The 15999-nt window shown below is 24.5% G+C and overlaps 2 protein-coding genes across 2 annotated transcripts; both read left to right on the top strand.

Annotated features, from left to right (window-relative positions):
* Positions 1–10691: 10691 nt before the first annotated feature.
* HO173_010171 (uncharacterized protein) lies at positions 10692–11222 on the top strand (the record flags this gene model as incomplete). The annotated part of the gene is made up of 1 exon (XM_037312057.1): positions 10692–11222. The coding sequence occupies one exon, from the start codon at positions 10692–10694 to the stop codon at positions 11220–11222; it is 531 nt and encodes a 176-aa protein (XP_037161071.1).
* Positions 11223–14238: 3016 nt separating this feature from the next.
* On the top strand, positions 14239–14691 carry HO173_010170 (uncharacterized protein; the record flags this gene model as incomplete). Its single annotated transcript, XM_037312056.1, has 1 exon — positions 14239–14691. The coding sequence occupies one exon, from the start codon at positions 14239–14241 to the stop codon at positions 14689–14691; it is 453 nt and encodes a 150-aa protein (XP_037161070.1).
* Between the last annotated feature and the right edge of the window lie 1308 nt (positions 14692–15999).

The raw sequence follows: 15999 nt of genomic DNA, 5'->3' as shown, positions 1-15999 counted from the left end.
TTAATAATTTTAGAATATTCTTTTAAGCGCTTTCTAATAGATCTTCGTCTATAGCTTCTCTTTAATATTAATCTTTTAATTTAATCTCTTTAACTTTATATTATTATAATTTAAATATAGAAGTATAACTTATTTATATAAATAGCTTAAATTTAATTAAGTTTAATTATAATAGATAGTTAATTTCTCGCGAGCTGTTTTAAGAGCTTTAAAAAGTTATTTTTTTTAAGAAATTCTCTTTCTTCTTAATTTTTTAAGCTTTTTATTTATATAATTAAATAGATAATTATAAACGTTAAAGACGTAGTAAATTATAATCTTCTTTTCTTTACTTATTAATTTTATAAATTTATAAAAAAATCTAATAAGCTAAATTAAATATTAAATCTATTAAAAATTAATCGAAAATTATTTAAACGCCTAAACTATAATTTTTATTTATAATTATTTTTTATTACTTAATCTTAAATAGATAATTAATTTATTTTTTAAAAAGTATATAATATTAATATAAAGAAGTAGAGCGCGAATTAATATCTAATAAGTTAAATCTTAGCGAGTCTTAATATTCTAAAAGAGCTTAAGAGAGTATCTCTAATAGTATTACTTTTTTTTAGAAAATTAATATTTATCTAATATTAAAATATTCTTATCTTAAAGCCGTTTAGCTTATAGTATAAAAAAGATCTCTTTACGCTAGTCGCTAATATTAATATATATAATAATTTTTCGAATTTTAATATAATTAATAATATAATAACTAGAATAATAATAAGAAATATTATATCTTTATTAGAGTTATCGATAAATCGACTATACTTACTCAAATTTAATTCTTATCTTCTTTATTATTCTAGCTTCTTTAAAAATTTTTATTTATTAAAATAACTTTAATATTATCTAGAAGTTCTTTTAAGGCTAATTAAATAACGTGCGCTATATAAAGAATATATTATAAATAATTCGAGAATTTAAATTCTTTAATATTAAGTAAGTTCTCTACTATAAAAATAGAAAGATAAATAATTAAATCTTTAAAGAGTATATTATTATTACTAGCGTTATTAGTTATAAGTCTAAATATATAAGTTTAAATCTTATATTTTATAAGAATTAAATTAATAATATTTATAAGTTTCTAATTAATATATTTATCTTCGATATACTCGAAGTCTATAAGAATCTTATATTATTATTAATTAATATTAATAAAAAAGATTAGAATTATTATAAATAATTAGTAATTATAAGATAACTAATAATCTAGAGCTAGAAAGACTTTAATATTATCGATTAATAAATTCTTTAATAATTCTATCTCTAGCTCTATAGCTTTTTTTATTAATTAATTCTTTATAATAAATATTAATTTTAATTATATATTAGAGTTAAGATAGTATAAAAGTTATAGTATTTTAAAATTATTAGCGATTATAAATAAAATATCGATATTTATAATCTAGCGATAAAATTATTTTAAGAAGTCTTCGCGTATAAGCTTTCGATCTTTTAATATTATAAGAAAATCTTAATATTATTTTTTCTAGAGTAAATAATAAGCTAGATATTTTATTTATTATTTTATTTATTAATAGTTTATATTATCTAGCTTAAAAATATATCTAATTTTTATAATTATTAATTAGATTTATTTATTATAAATTACTTAAATTAGATTTCTTAAAATATTTCTTAAACTTAATATATACTATTATATCGCTTATTTCGTAATCTATAAATAAGTAAATTAAAATCTTATTATAGTAATAATAAATAATATATAGCTCTCTAAAATCGACGAGCGTATATTCGTTAAATTATATTTACTTCTGAAATTTTCTAATTTCTAAGTCTTAATAAATAAGCTAATAATCGCTATTAGATTTAAACTAATTCTATATAATTTATACTATCTTTATTTACTACTATATTTATTATTTCTTATTATTAATATTAAAAAGAAAGTAAGATTTATTACTATCTTTATATTAATATATATTTATTAATATCTTATACTAAGTATCGTTAATTAAGAAAGCTAGACTTATACTAAATAAAGATTTAGTTAATATTATAAAATTAAGATATTTAAAGAGAAATTAAAAGAGATATATAAATAAATAAAATATTAGAAATAAAACGAGATTAATATTTAATATATAAATTCTATTTTCTCGCTATAATAGAAACTTATACTACTTTAATAACTTATATCGCTTTAATAATATATTACTATATTATTTCTAATATTTTAAATTAGAGATTAATTTTTTCTAATTAGCGTTATAGTTAGCGGCTATATATTTAAGAGTATATAATAATATTAATATAGAATTAATATTTAATTTTATTAATTTAAAACTCTAATTAGTCTAGTTATTAACGCTTCTCTACTTAATATAATATATACTCTATTTACTTTAATATTAATACTTATTTATCGCTATATTATTTTAATTATTAGAATTAGAAATTATATTTATTTAATTAATATTCTAATCGTTAATTATATTAATAAGAATATATATTAATATTTTAGAATTATTAAATTTATTTTATTAGATATTAATATAGAATTAAAATCTAGTTTAAACGCTTTAATAATTTAATTAACTAAATTAATTATTATTTAAATCTTTTATATATAGAGATTAAATCTTTTATCGCGCTAAGATTATTCTTAAATCTTAAAATCTTTCTTATTAATATAACTCTCTCTTATTTAAGTAATATTATAATATCTTTTATTTAGATATTAAAATATTAAAGTATTATATTCTTCGCTTTTAATTAAATAACCTCGTCTTTAAATTAATATCTTTAATCTTATAAAAATAATAACTAATTTATTATAAACAAAGGCGAAAAAGAAATAATATCTTCTTCTATCTTTAGAGTAAAAGAAGAGAAAAGAGTAAATAAATTAATCGTAAGCTATAAACGACTCGACGTCTAAGAATAATAAATTAATAAAATTATAATATTAAAATAAAGAGCTTTTCTTATAACTAATAAATATAAGATTAAATAGAAATTAATTAAATTAATAAGATTATCTTTAATAGATATATCGCGTATATAAAGAATATTAAAATATATGAAATATATATAAAATATAAGAGAGGGCGTATATATATAGCTATAAATATTTAAAGTATATTTAAAATATAAAAAGAAGCGCTTATATATAGCTCTACGATATATATTAATAAAAAAGAAATTAACTTTTTTTTCTAGTTAACTTTCTAATTAACGTTTAAACTTAATTTATCTTTAAATAATATTTTATTTTAATAAGATTTTAATTATATAATATTAATTAGTTTAATAATAAATATTTAATATTATTCTTTTCTAATTCACCCTCTTCTTTTTTAAAAATTCTTTTTATTATTATAATAATTATATTATAATACGCTTATTTATTATAATATTATCTATATCTAGAGAAAATAAAATTATTTTCTCTATATTCTATAATTAAATTAAATTAATAATATTATTTTTATAAAGTAAGTATATATCTAATAGCGCTATATCTCTTAATATAATAACTAATTATAATATTAATTATAATTTATTAATATATAGTATTATTATTTATTAAAGTTATTAACTTAATAATTATAAAAACTTAGAAAATTCTTAATAATTTATTAATTACTAATTTAGACTTATCTAAATTATCGAAGTAAAGTAAAGATAAGACTTCGCGAAGGCGAAGATTAGAAGATTATATATGAAGTTTAAGAAGTATAGCTATAAATAAGAAAAGTGCGTAGTTATATCGATTATATATATCTAAATTAAATAGTAAATTAATTATATACGCTAATTATATTATTATTAATTAGACTTTAAAGTTTATATATTAAAGAAAATTTATAAATAGTAGAGATTAATAAACTTAATTATTTTTTAAATTATATTCGCTTAAGTAATAAAGAAGATCTTAATTTATATAACTCTAAATTCGATTAATTCGCTTTAAATTTAATTCTTTATATTAAATATACTTTAAAAAGTTATAAAGATAAAATTAGTAAGTAATTTTAATAATATAACTTACTCTTTAGTAATTATAAATAAAAAAAATTATTAACTAATATCTAGCGGCTTAATTATATATATTTTATATAAAAAGAATTACTTTATAATTAAAAGATATATAGCTTCTTAGATAATTACGATAAGATATAAATTTATAAATAATAATATAGTATTATTAAAGTCTAGACGTAGTTTTTATAAAAAGAAAATATATAATAAATAAAAGAAAAACTATTCTAAGTTAAGAATAAGATATTCTAATTATTATTCTACTTATTATACTTAATTAATAATATTTAACTATTATACTTAATCTAATAACTTTATATATTTTATATTTATAAAATAAAACTTCTTAAATCGATTTAAATATAGATATATATTTATAAAAATATCACTGCTTTAGTAAAAGAGGTTTTTTATCCTAGAATCTATATTAAATTAAAGATTATATCTCTATATTCGATAGCTTTAATTCTTATAGTTATTATTAGTATCGCGATTAAATTTATATAATAATAATACGCCTTTCTTATTAGCGAGTATCTCTATATTCGATAGTTTTAGTTCTTATAGTTATTATTAATATCGCGATTAAATTTATATAGTAATAGCACGCCTTTCTTATTAATAAATATTTCTATATTCGATAGCTTTAGTTTTTATAATTACTACTAATATCGCGATTAAATTTATATAATAATAGTACACCTCTTTTTATTAATAAGTATCTCTATATTTAATAGCTTTAATTTCTATAGTTATTACTAGTATCGCGATCAAATTCGTATAATAATAATATATCTTTCTTATTAATAGGTATCTTTATATTCGATAGCTTTAGTTTCTATAATTATTATTAATATCGCGATTAAATTTATATAATAATAATACGCTTTTCTTATTAGCGGGTATTTCTATATTTAATAGCTTTAATTCTTATAATTATTATTAGTATCGCGATTAAATTCGTATAGCAATAATACATTTTTCTTATTAGCGGGTATTCTTATATTTAATAATTTTAATTCTTATAGTTATTACTAGTATCGCGATTAAATTTATATAATAATAGTACGCCTTTCTTATTAATAAGTATCTCTATATTTAATAGCTTTAGTTTTTATAGTTATTATTAATATTATAATTAAATTCGTATAGTAATAGTACGCCTTTCTTATTAGCGAGTATATTAATAATCGTAAATAGCTAAAATATAATAAAAAATAATAAATAACTCTTAATAATATTCGATCTTAAATTTATAGCTTCTTTATCTTATCTAGAAATAAAGATATTTATATCTAAAATTTAAAGTAAGTAAATTCTAATATATAGTTAATAAATATCTAGATATAAATCTTCTAGTACTTCTCGCTAAGCGTTTAATATTTAAAAAAAGAATATTAATCTTTAATTACGCTTATATAAATCTTTTAAAAAAAATTATATATTAATAGAAAGTCTTAATTTATATTAATTTTAATTATAAAGATAATTATAATTATAATCTTAAATATAATTAGATATATAAATTATAAGATTTATTATTAGCTAATAAATAAAAGATTAAATTCTACTAATTATTCTATTTAGTATCTTATTTATTATAAGAATATAAAGTTATCTTTTAAAAGCGAAACTTTAAAGATAATAGTCGAATAATATAATATATATATAATATAAAATTTTACGAATTACGCGCTAAAAGAAAAGCTTTAAAATTATAAGATTAATTAAAATTTAATAGCGATAAATCTCGCGTAAAGTTTAAGCTATAGCTCGCGTTAGTAATATATAATAAGAATAATAATAGCTAGAAGAATATATTATTTAGTTTTTATTAATACTTTAATATTACTAAAGTAAAGGCGATATCTATTAAAGTAATAATAATATCTATTAAAGTAATAGCGATATCTATTAAAGTAACGATGATATCTAATAAACGCTTTACTATAATACTTTTAAATAGATTATTATCTTATATAATCTAAAATAATATTAACTTTTTTAAGAAGCTATTAATAATAAATTAAATATATATAAGTTAAGCTCTTTACGCGGTCTATCTACGTATTAACTTAAAGTTATTAATAAATAAAGAATAAATATATAACTTAATATTTATATTATACTTTAAATATCGCTATAATAATATTAGATTACTTAAATAAAAGTTTAAGATATAAAGAAGATAATCTTATAAGAAGAAGGGTTAATATAAAAAGAAAGTTTTAGAAAAAAGAAAAAGCTTATATATCTATCGCGTATACTAAATATTTAGATTATTTTATATTATCTAATTTAATTTAAGTATTAATAGATAACGCGCTTTCTCTTCGATTTTAAAGATTTAAATTTAAGTAATTATATTTATTAAGCGTTATTATCTAATATAATCTTATCTACTTCTATAATATTTATAATTATTATTATAATTTATATAAATTAAAAGATAAAATATCTAAAAGAGCGAGTTAATAAATAATTATCTTTATCTAATTTAATTAAAATTATAACTTATTAAAATTTTCGCGTATTTCATTTTTATTTTCTTTTCTTTATATAAATAATTATTCTTTTAATTTAAATTTTATAATTAAAATAGTACGCGATATATACTCTTTATTTCTAACTTTGATATTTATTAGAATTAATACACTTTTTAATAAAATAAGTATTAATTAAAATTAAGTATAGTTTAATATTTATAGATATTTATATAAGCCCTTTAATTTCTTTATATATATTTATTAATTTATCTTTTTATAGCGATTAAAGTAAAAGATATTAAGTCTAATAATTTATTATAATAAATATTAAATATTAATAATAATAATAATATTAAAGAGTCTTAATATAAATTAATTAGATAGCGATTAGATTTTTAATTAAAACGAAAAATAAAGAATAAGCTTAGTAAAAATAAAAATATTAAGAGATCGCGATAGCGAATAAATATATTTATATTTAAAAAGAAACTAATTAAAAAAATAAAGAAAGTCGATATATTAGCTACTAATTACGCTATAGTCTATAATAAATATAAAGCTAGATATATTAATATATCGTAATTAAAATAAAAGTAAGCTTTTAAGAAAATTAGATAAAATATAATAGATAAGCGATAAATAGCTTCTAATTCTAATTATTATTCTAATAAACTTATATTTTAATAATATTATATAAAAAAAATACGCGAGCGTAATTTAGAGGAAGTCTAGAGTTTCGCTTATTATGCGAATTATTATATATATAAATAAAGATAAGAGCTCGAATTAGAAGAAAATAAATAATATCGAAGCTAAATAAGATATAAGTATTAAGAATAATTCTATTATACGCGCTAATAATTAAGTAGACTTTATTTTTTAAGCTATTTAAAAGCGCGATATAGAATTTAATAATAAGCTCTATTATAGTTTAAATATAAAAGTATTAACGCGTTAATTAATAAGTATTAAGCTATTATAATAATTTTAAGATATTAAATATAATTACGTCTAAAAGATAAAATTATAAATCTTTATTAATATATAATTAATTTAATATATAGTAATAAAAAGTTTATTATAAAAGTTACGCTATTTAAGTTAATACTTTAATCTTAGCTATTACTCTTATTATTATATAAATAACGCGAAGTTATCTTTTATTCGAGTATATCTAATTCTTAATTTTAATTATTATTATAAATATCGTTAATTTATTCTAAAATTATTAAATATACTTTTATATACTTTTTATATCTCACCTTTTTTTTAATTAGATAGTAATTAAACTTTAAATTAAAATAAATACTTAGAAGAGGAAAGTTTATAAGTACTTAATTATATAATTTTATTTCTTTTATACTTCTTCTAATTACTCGAGTAATTAATAATATATAATTATATTTTATAGTTATATTTATAATAATTAGTTAATAAATTAACTAAATTATATAAAGATAACTTTATTTTTATTTTTAATCTAAATAACTTAATTAAAATAATTATAAGATTTAGATTCTTTTTCTATAATATAACTCGCTTTTTATATATTATATAAAGATAAGTATTTATTTAAATAGAGATTATTAGAGCTAATTATAAAGCGTAATAATAAAAAACTTATTTTTAAATTAACGAATTAGAAAGATTTCTATTATCTTATATAATATTTTAAAAGCGAATCTTTAAATGCGATAGCGCTTTAATAAATTTTTATTAAATATAATCTAATAAACTAGATATTAAAAGAGAAGCTTCGAAATTATAAGATTAGTTAATTTTTAATAATAATAAATCTCGCGTAAAGCTTAAGCTATAGCTCGCGTTAGTTATATATAATAAATATAATAATAATTAAAAGAATATATTATTTAATTTCTATCGATATCTTAATACTATTAAAGTAGAGACGGTATTTATTAAAGTAGAAATAATATCTATTAAAATAACGACGATAGCGATTAAAGCGATAATAGTATTTTATAAAAACTTTATTTTAATATTATATTTAATACTCTAGAATAATATTAACTTTTTTAAAAAGCTATTAATAATAGATTAAGCGTATATAAGTTAAGCTCTTCGCGTAATCTATCTATATATTAACTTAAAGTTATTAAAAGATAAAGAATAAATATATAACTTAATAACTACGTTATACTTTTAATATCGCTATAATAATATTAGATTATTTAAATAAAAATCTTATATATAAAGAAGATAGTTTAATAATAAAAAGAATTAATATAAAAAGAAAGTCTTAGAGAGAAAGAAGGGGGGAAGAAAAGCTTAGATATCTATCGCGTATACTAAATTTTTAAATTACTTTAAATTATCTAGCTTAAATTAAATATTAATAAAATATTTTCTCTTTAATTTTAAAGATTTAAGTTTAAGCGAATTACGCTTATTAAGCGCTATTATTTAATATAATCTTAACTACTTCTATAATAATTATAATTATTATTATAATTTATATAGATTAAAAGATAAAAGATTTAAGAGAGCGAGCTAGTAAGTAATTACCTTTATCTAATTTAATTAATATTAAATTATTATAACTTATTAAAATTTTCGCGTATTTCGTTCTTACTTTCTTATCTTTAAGTCTTACTACTTTTATAGAAATAATTATTCTTTAAATTAGACTCTATAATAATATACTTAAAATAGCGCGCGATATATATTCTCTTTATTTCTAATATCGATATTTATTAGAATTAACGCACTTTTTAATAAAACGAGCTTTAATTAAAATTAAGAATAGCTTAGTATTTATAGATATTTATATAAGCCCTTTAATTCTTTTATATATATTTATTAATTTATCTTTTTATAGTAATTAAAATAGAAGAGATTAAGTCTAATAATTTATTATAATAAATATTAAATATTAATAATAATAGCGATATTAAAAAATGTTAATATAGATTAATTAACTAATAATTAAATTCTTATTTAAGATAAAAAAGAAAGAATAAGTTTAATTAAAATAAAGATATTAAGAGATCGCGATAGTGAATAAATATATTTATATTTAAGAAGAAACTAGTTAAGAAAGTAAAGAAAGCTAATATCTTAACTATTAATTACGCTATAATTATTAAAAAGCGTAAAGTTAAATATATTAATATATCGTTATTATAATAGAAGTAAGCTTTTAAGTAAATTAAATAAGATATAATAGATAAATAATAAGTAATTTCTAATTCTAATTATTATTCTAGTAAACTTATATTTTAATAATATTATATAAGAAAAATACGCGAGCGTAATTACGAAGAAGTTTAAAGTTTCGCTTATCGCGCGAATTATTATATATATAAATAAAGATAAAAGCTCGAATTAAGAGGAAATAAATAATATTAAAGCTAAATAAGATATAAGTATTAAGAATAATTTTATTATACGCGTTAATGATTAAGTAGATCTTATCTTTTAAGCTATTTAAGAGCGTAATATAGAATTTAATAATAAGCGCTATCGTAGCTTAGATATAATAATATTAACGCGTTAATTAATAAGTATTAAGTTATTATAGAAATCTTAAAATATTAAACGATACATAGTTCGGTAGCCTTATTATCCTAGTTCTACCTCACCCATACTGGTATCGCACCTATGCTGGTCCTGACATTATAATAAGGCTCCTTCGTACCCCCCCCCCGGCGAAGAGAATTGACGGGTTTTTCACTTTCTGCTCGGAGCAAGCGACCGAGCCTGATAAAGAAAACGCTGGGTATTTCTACCATACAGGAGCCCCACCACACAATACCTACATCATTCGAAAGAACCTACATCAAACAACCTACACTATCAACGGTAGCCCAATCCATCAAAAAACGAGTCCCCTACATCGAATACAAGAAATCCTTCTCCGCTCCGTTCCCCGCAAAAACTCTATCACCGGCTAACACACCCCCGGCGGACTTCCTACCATTCGAAAGGACACTATTCAGAGTACTCATAGTCTTTACGGCGACTTGATCGGTCAAGAAACGAGTGTTGCAGACCCCCGCGAAGAAACAAAATTTCAACACTCAACACAGAGATCTGCCACCTTTCTCGACTCGCAAACGCCTTCACAGTACCAGAATTCCAGAGATCTCTCCGCTCCACTCCATTTTTACCTACATTCAACACATCATGAATTCCAACTCAAATCCACCTACATCAACACCAAGATATCGCCCTCCACACCGTCGACATGAGAATACTTCCTCTAGGCCACGATCTCCTACATACCGCGGCCATCCCTACCTTACGTACGACGACCTACATAGAAGATATTCACCTCCCAACTCGCCGTCACTCCGCATGCCACGTGTGCAGCGATCTCTATCTGCTGAGGACCTTTACCAGCGATATCGTGGAACATCGAGTCAGCCAGGGGAGAATCAGGCTCAAGAACCCGAGACACAAGGCCAAAATCCGCCTGGCATCCCAGCCCTCCCTTCGCAGGAGATACCAGGACAGCAAGAAGAGACACAGGCCCAAAACTCGGCTGGCATCTCTGCCTTTCCACCCCCGTCCCCACCACCACCCATACCACGAGATTTCGAAGCACTGAGAGCAAATCGACATCGACATCGATCAATTCGCCACAGTCAGCCGACAGCAAATCAGACAGCCACTCAGCCCGAGGCTACCGGATCCACCTGTCTTCACGGGCACTAATTCAGTACCATTTGATGACTGGAAAATGAGAATCCAAGACAAGCTTACCCACAATGGCGATCATTTCCTTACCGATGCTTTCAAAATTGCCTACGTTGTAGCGAGACTTGGAGGGGAGGCCAGTCACCATGTGTCTACCAGACGACGATATCGCTCGTATCCTACAACCGACGCCCTTCTAAATCATCTAAGCAACATATACGAAGTACCGTTATCCATTATTCGACAGACGCATCAGCGTACTTACAGTAGAATGAGTTAAGGGAGTCAGCCCTTTCTCAAATTCTATGGGGACTTTATGATATACGTCGAATACGAAAGCAATTTCAAAGACACTAATAATATCGTACGTGATTTACGAGAGAAATCAGAGCTTCGTTTATGTGACGCACTTACGATATATGAAAGGGATTGGACCATACCTCAGCTAAAGGAGTATATCATAAGAAAATAGCTTGATTATCAACAATTTGCAGAAGGACTAGCCGAAAAGAAAGTAAAGAGGTTTGCAGAACAATATGCAAAAGCAAAGGCCGAGGCCGATGCCAAAAAGGGGAAATACTTAATTATAACTCGTTCTAACGTGAGCGATAACGAGGATTTAGATATCGATGAGGCATACGAACGTGGGTGTGAAAACTAGGCTAATGTATAGAAGTATGGCAAATACTCCCGCCCTAACATAGATATCGACGAAGCATTCGAACTCAGTTGCCAGGGCTATCTATAATCAAAGACGCAGCAGCCCAAATGCAGTCGAAATCAGCATGGGCACCGGCAAATCCTCGGACATCGTGTTTTTGAACGAATTGAAACCATCCGATGTCTTCAGAATGGCCTCATTTTTCACATTCGCAAATCGATTCCTCAGGCCCATGTTGCTCAACAATTACCTCATGTCAGGCCCACCAATCAGGCTCCCCTTGTTGTCATATGCATGAAGGTCTTCCGAAGCCATGGTGCGTCACCTATGGACCTCACTGTCGCCGTTGATAGCCTCGATCGATATCGGCTATGTGGCATCCCATGGAGAAACTCACACCAGAATCATTTGATATTGATTTAGAGTTTTAGCGCCTGCGGCTCGGTTCGGTTCGGGAGGCCTCGACCAATCAAATTGCATCATTTCATCAATATCCTTTGCGCTGGAATATCGACTCGGGAGTCACCATGGATCACCAAAACAATTTTTCGATCATTATCCATTCAATTCTTCCACCGATTTCTTATCAAATTGGGACCCCTATGACGACTACACCTTAATAGGCTAGCGACGACGCCTAATGCGGGAATCTCCGGGACGCGATATGTTACTCGCTGCTACCGCCGCTGGGGAAGAATGCCGTATTGAAAGTCCCGGGCATCAAAAGTTCTTTATTTTTTTATGGATTTTCAGCGAGCACAACACATATGCATGCGATGGAATTATTCAGTTCTTTCGAAGGCCTATAGCAGGCAGGCTGGACCGTAGAAGAACTTGGAGAATCCAAGATATGACTACATCTCCGGGATCTCAATCATCTCCAGCCAAGGCCTACACGGGACTATGGATGTTTGGAGATACAAGGCAAGCAATGGGCCTGCATCTCCGGTCTACCAGCCATGGGGGCCATGGCTCTTTGAGAGGGGGGAGTACTGTTACGAGCGTACCCTTGACACTCAGCCCTCAGCCCTATGGCTAGCGGGCCTTGGCGGAGGCATCCCCTACCATATCCCTCCCTTCCCCCCTACCAAATATTTTAGTTTTTTTATTTTATTCCTACCTCCCCAATAAAAAGGAATTTTTTTTTGTGCTGCACTAAATATTTATTTATTTAAAATCTCTAAGATTTTAATTTATATAAGGTTTTGTATCTCTAAATATTAAAAATTTATTTTAATTTAGTTTTGATAGGTAAATTTTAAAAATTAATTTATTTTTTTCCGCCGGATAATTATTAAAAAAAAGAAAAAAAAAAAAAAAAAAAAAATTTAATTTATTTCCCTGAGAAGTTTAAAAATTTTCCTTATTATTTCGAAAATATCGAAGATAAATTTATTCTTTAAAGGGAAGTTATATTTTTCGTTATAAATATAAAATATTACGACGTCGATAAATACTCTAATATCTTTCTTTAAAAAATCTTTAAAAAGCTTGAGATTATCGAAGATCGTCGATAAAGCTATTATTAATTTAATTAATAACGCTAATAAATACTTTAATATCTTTTTTTAGAAAATCTTTAAGACGTTTAAGATTATTAATAAAGCTACTATTAATCTAATTAATAGCGTCGCTATTATTAAAATCGAAGAGAACGATATTATTATATAAAAAGATATATAATTATCTTAAAAAGATATAATTAATATATAGAATTATTCTTCAAATTCTATAAGAATTTAATAAAAATTATTTTCTTCGAAAATCTCGAAGAATAAGTATATTTGAAATATTTATATCTTAAGTATATTTGAAGTAATTAAAGCTTAAGTATATTAATAACTTCTTTTATATATATAATATTTTCGAGTTATCGATTATTCGAACTTTATAAAATTCTTTTAAAATATTATCGAATTATTATTTTAATTATAGAGATATCTGTTACGGATTCCTCCACTAGGCGTCCCGATTGGGCTTAGTGCCTTGGCACTGCGGCACTGCAGAGACTTCTTCCACTGCAGGCCTACATAGTTCATCATTATTATCACACCACACACACATTATTCATGCATATGATTCCACTTAGGACTATTCCTTAACAATGGTAGCAACACCTCGGTCGATTCAGGCCTGGCACTAGCTGTCCTCGTTACATTCTCACCTATTCAGTGCCTCCAATACCAAGAGGCCCCTACATTACTCACTACCGGAGAAATCTACAGAGAATACCACTCCCACCGAGTGCAGCATCTCCAGTGTCTCTTAGACGCCTACCTCGCCTTGTCCAGCACCTAATCGGACCCTACAAACACTCGTCTACAGCGATCCTTTCACTAGGCCATTCGTCCTACCACCATTCGTCCTACCACCATGACGTACGAAAGCCACATTTCCAGCCCTATGCCGGGTTTTACAGCCGAGCAAGCTACGTCCTTACAGGCCATGATCGATGCATCCGTCAAAGCAGCAATCGGACAGGCTATCAGTCAGGCTATGACAGCCTTCGAGACCAGACAGCAACAGTCAATTGTGGAGAAAACTGCGGAGAAAACTGCGGAGAAAACTGCGGAGAAAACTGCGGAGAAAACTGCGGAGAAGACTACGGAGAACAAGAGCACGGGCAGCAGCAGTCCTATTCAAGCCGGCACGCTCTCCACTATTCCACACCAGGCTACTATGCACTATTGCAGAGAGTCTGCCATTCGCCTCAGTAACGCTCCACTTCTCTCCCCTCTTCTCGCCTCTTTTCTCGCCTCTCAACTCGCCTCTCCACCTGACTACATTCACTACGCGAAAGGCATGGAGGCTACAGGTCAAGGATAGCTGGGGAAGATTCAGGAGAAGCAGGCCTATGGCACTTGATGTATCTCTGGCGTCTCCATGTCTGCAGCGAGGACGCTGTCATTTTTCTTCTTCGGTGGCATTTGTTACGGATTCCTCCACTAGGCGTCCCGATTGGGCTTAGTGCCTTGGCACTGCGGCACTGCAGAGACTTCTTCCACTGCAGGCCTACATAGTTCATCATTATCACACCACACATACATTATTCATGCATATGATTCCACTTAGGACTATTTCCTTAACAATATCGAATAATATAAAGCGTATTATAATCTATACTCTATTCATCTTAATTATATAATTTTCGAAGATTTTATCTCTTATAACTTATTAGATATTATATTCCCTCTTATTAAAAAGAATAAATTTTATAAACTTTAGAATTTTTATTAATATTTATAAGATTATTTTAAAATTAAGTTAGAAAATACTAAGGAAGCTACTTCGAATTTAGAGAAAATTTTATTATATTTCGAAGTTTTCGAGTCTTACTAAATTTATTTCTTAAGAAATATTATATTCATTAAATCTACGAAAGACTCGACCCTTTTAAAAGTTAGAAATATTTATTTATTCTAGATATAAAGAAGATATATTAAATTAAGAATATTATCGATCGTAGTATATATAAAAGAGTTTAATTTCTATTAAATCGTATTAGATAAGATCTACGATAAATTTAAATCTTAAGACTTTTAAAGGGGATTAAGACTTAAAACTCTTAAAGATATAAATTAATCTTAAAACTCGAGATTTTTAAACTTATCTCTAAATTAATATATCTTTCTATATTATAATATAATTAATATTTAATTAATTTAAGAATTAAGAAGCTTAATCTAATAATATTCTAAGGCGAGAATCTTATTAACTTTAAGTAAATATTAAAAAGTAATTATATAGATTAGAGTTATTATAATATATTCTCGAGTATCTTTCTAAATTTAAAGATTCGAAGTTTTTAAGATTAATAAAGATTATTATTCTAGTCGAAGTTCTATTATATTATTAAATCGAAATAACTTTTCGAGTTTTTTAATATTTATTACTCTTATACTAATATATATCTCTTCTACTTATATCTACTCTCTATAAATTAATATTTATATTCTTTAAGATTATAAGATAATTAAAAAATATGAACCTTTTTACGATAAATAACTTTTATATATCTTAAAATAAATATAAAAAGTAAAGGATTCCCTTACTATTTTCTATTCGAATCTTTCGAATATTATTAACTCTCTCTATCTTATATATTATTATAATATTAAAAAATAAGAGCTCGCA

Source organism: Letharia columbiana (assembly GCF_014066305.1).
Source record: "Letharia columbiana isolate WasteWater2 chromosome Unknown Sc0000046_s0, whole genome shotgun sequence".
NCBI classification, from domain to species: domain Eukaryota; kingdom Fungi; phylum Ascomycota; class Lecanoromycetes; order Lecanorales; family Parmeliaceae; genus Letharia; species Letharia columbiana.
Note: the sequence above shows the minus strand (reverse complement) of the source record. Positions and strands in the feature narration are given on the sequence as shown.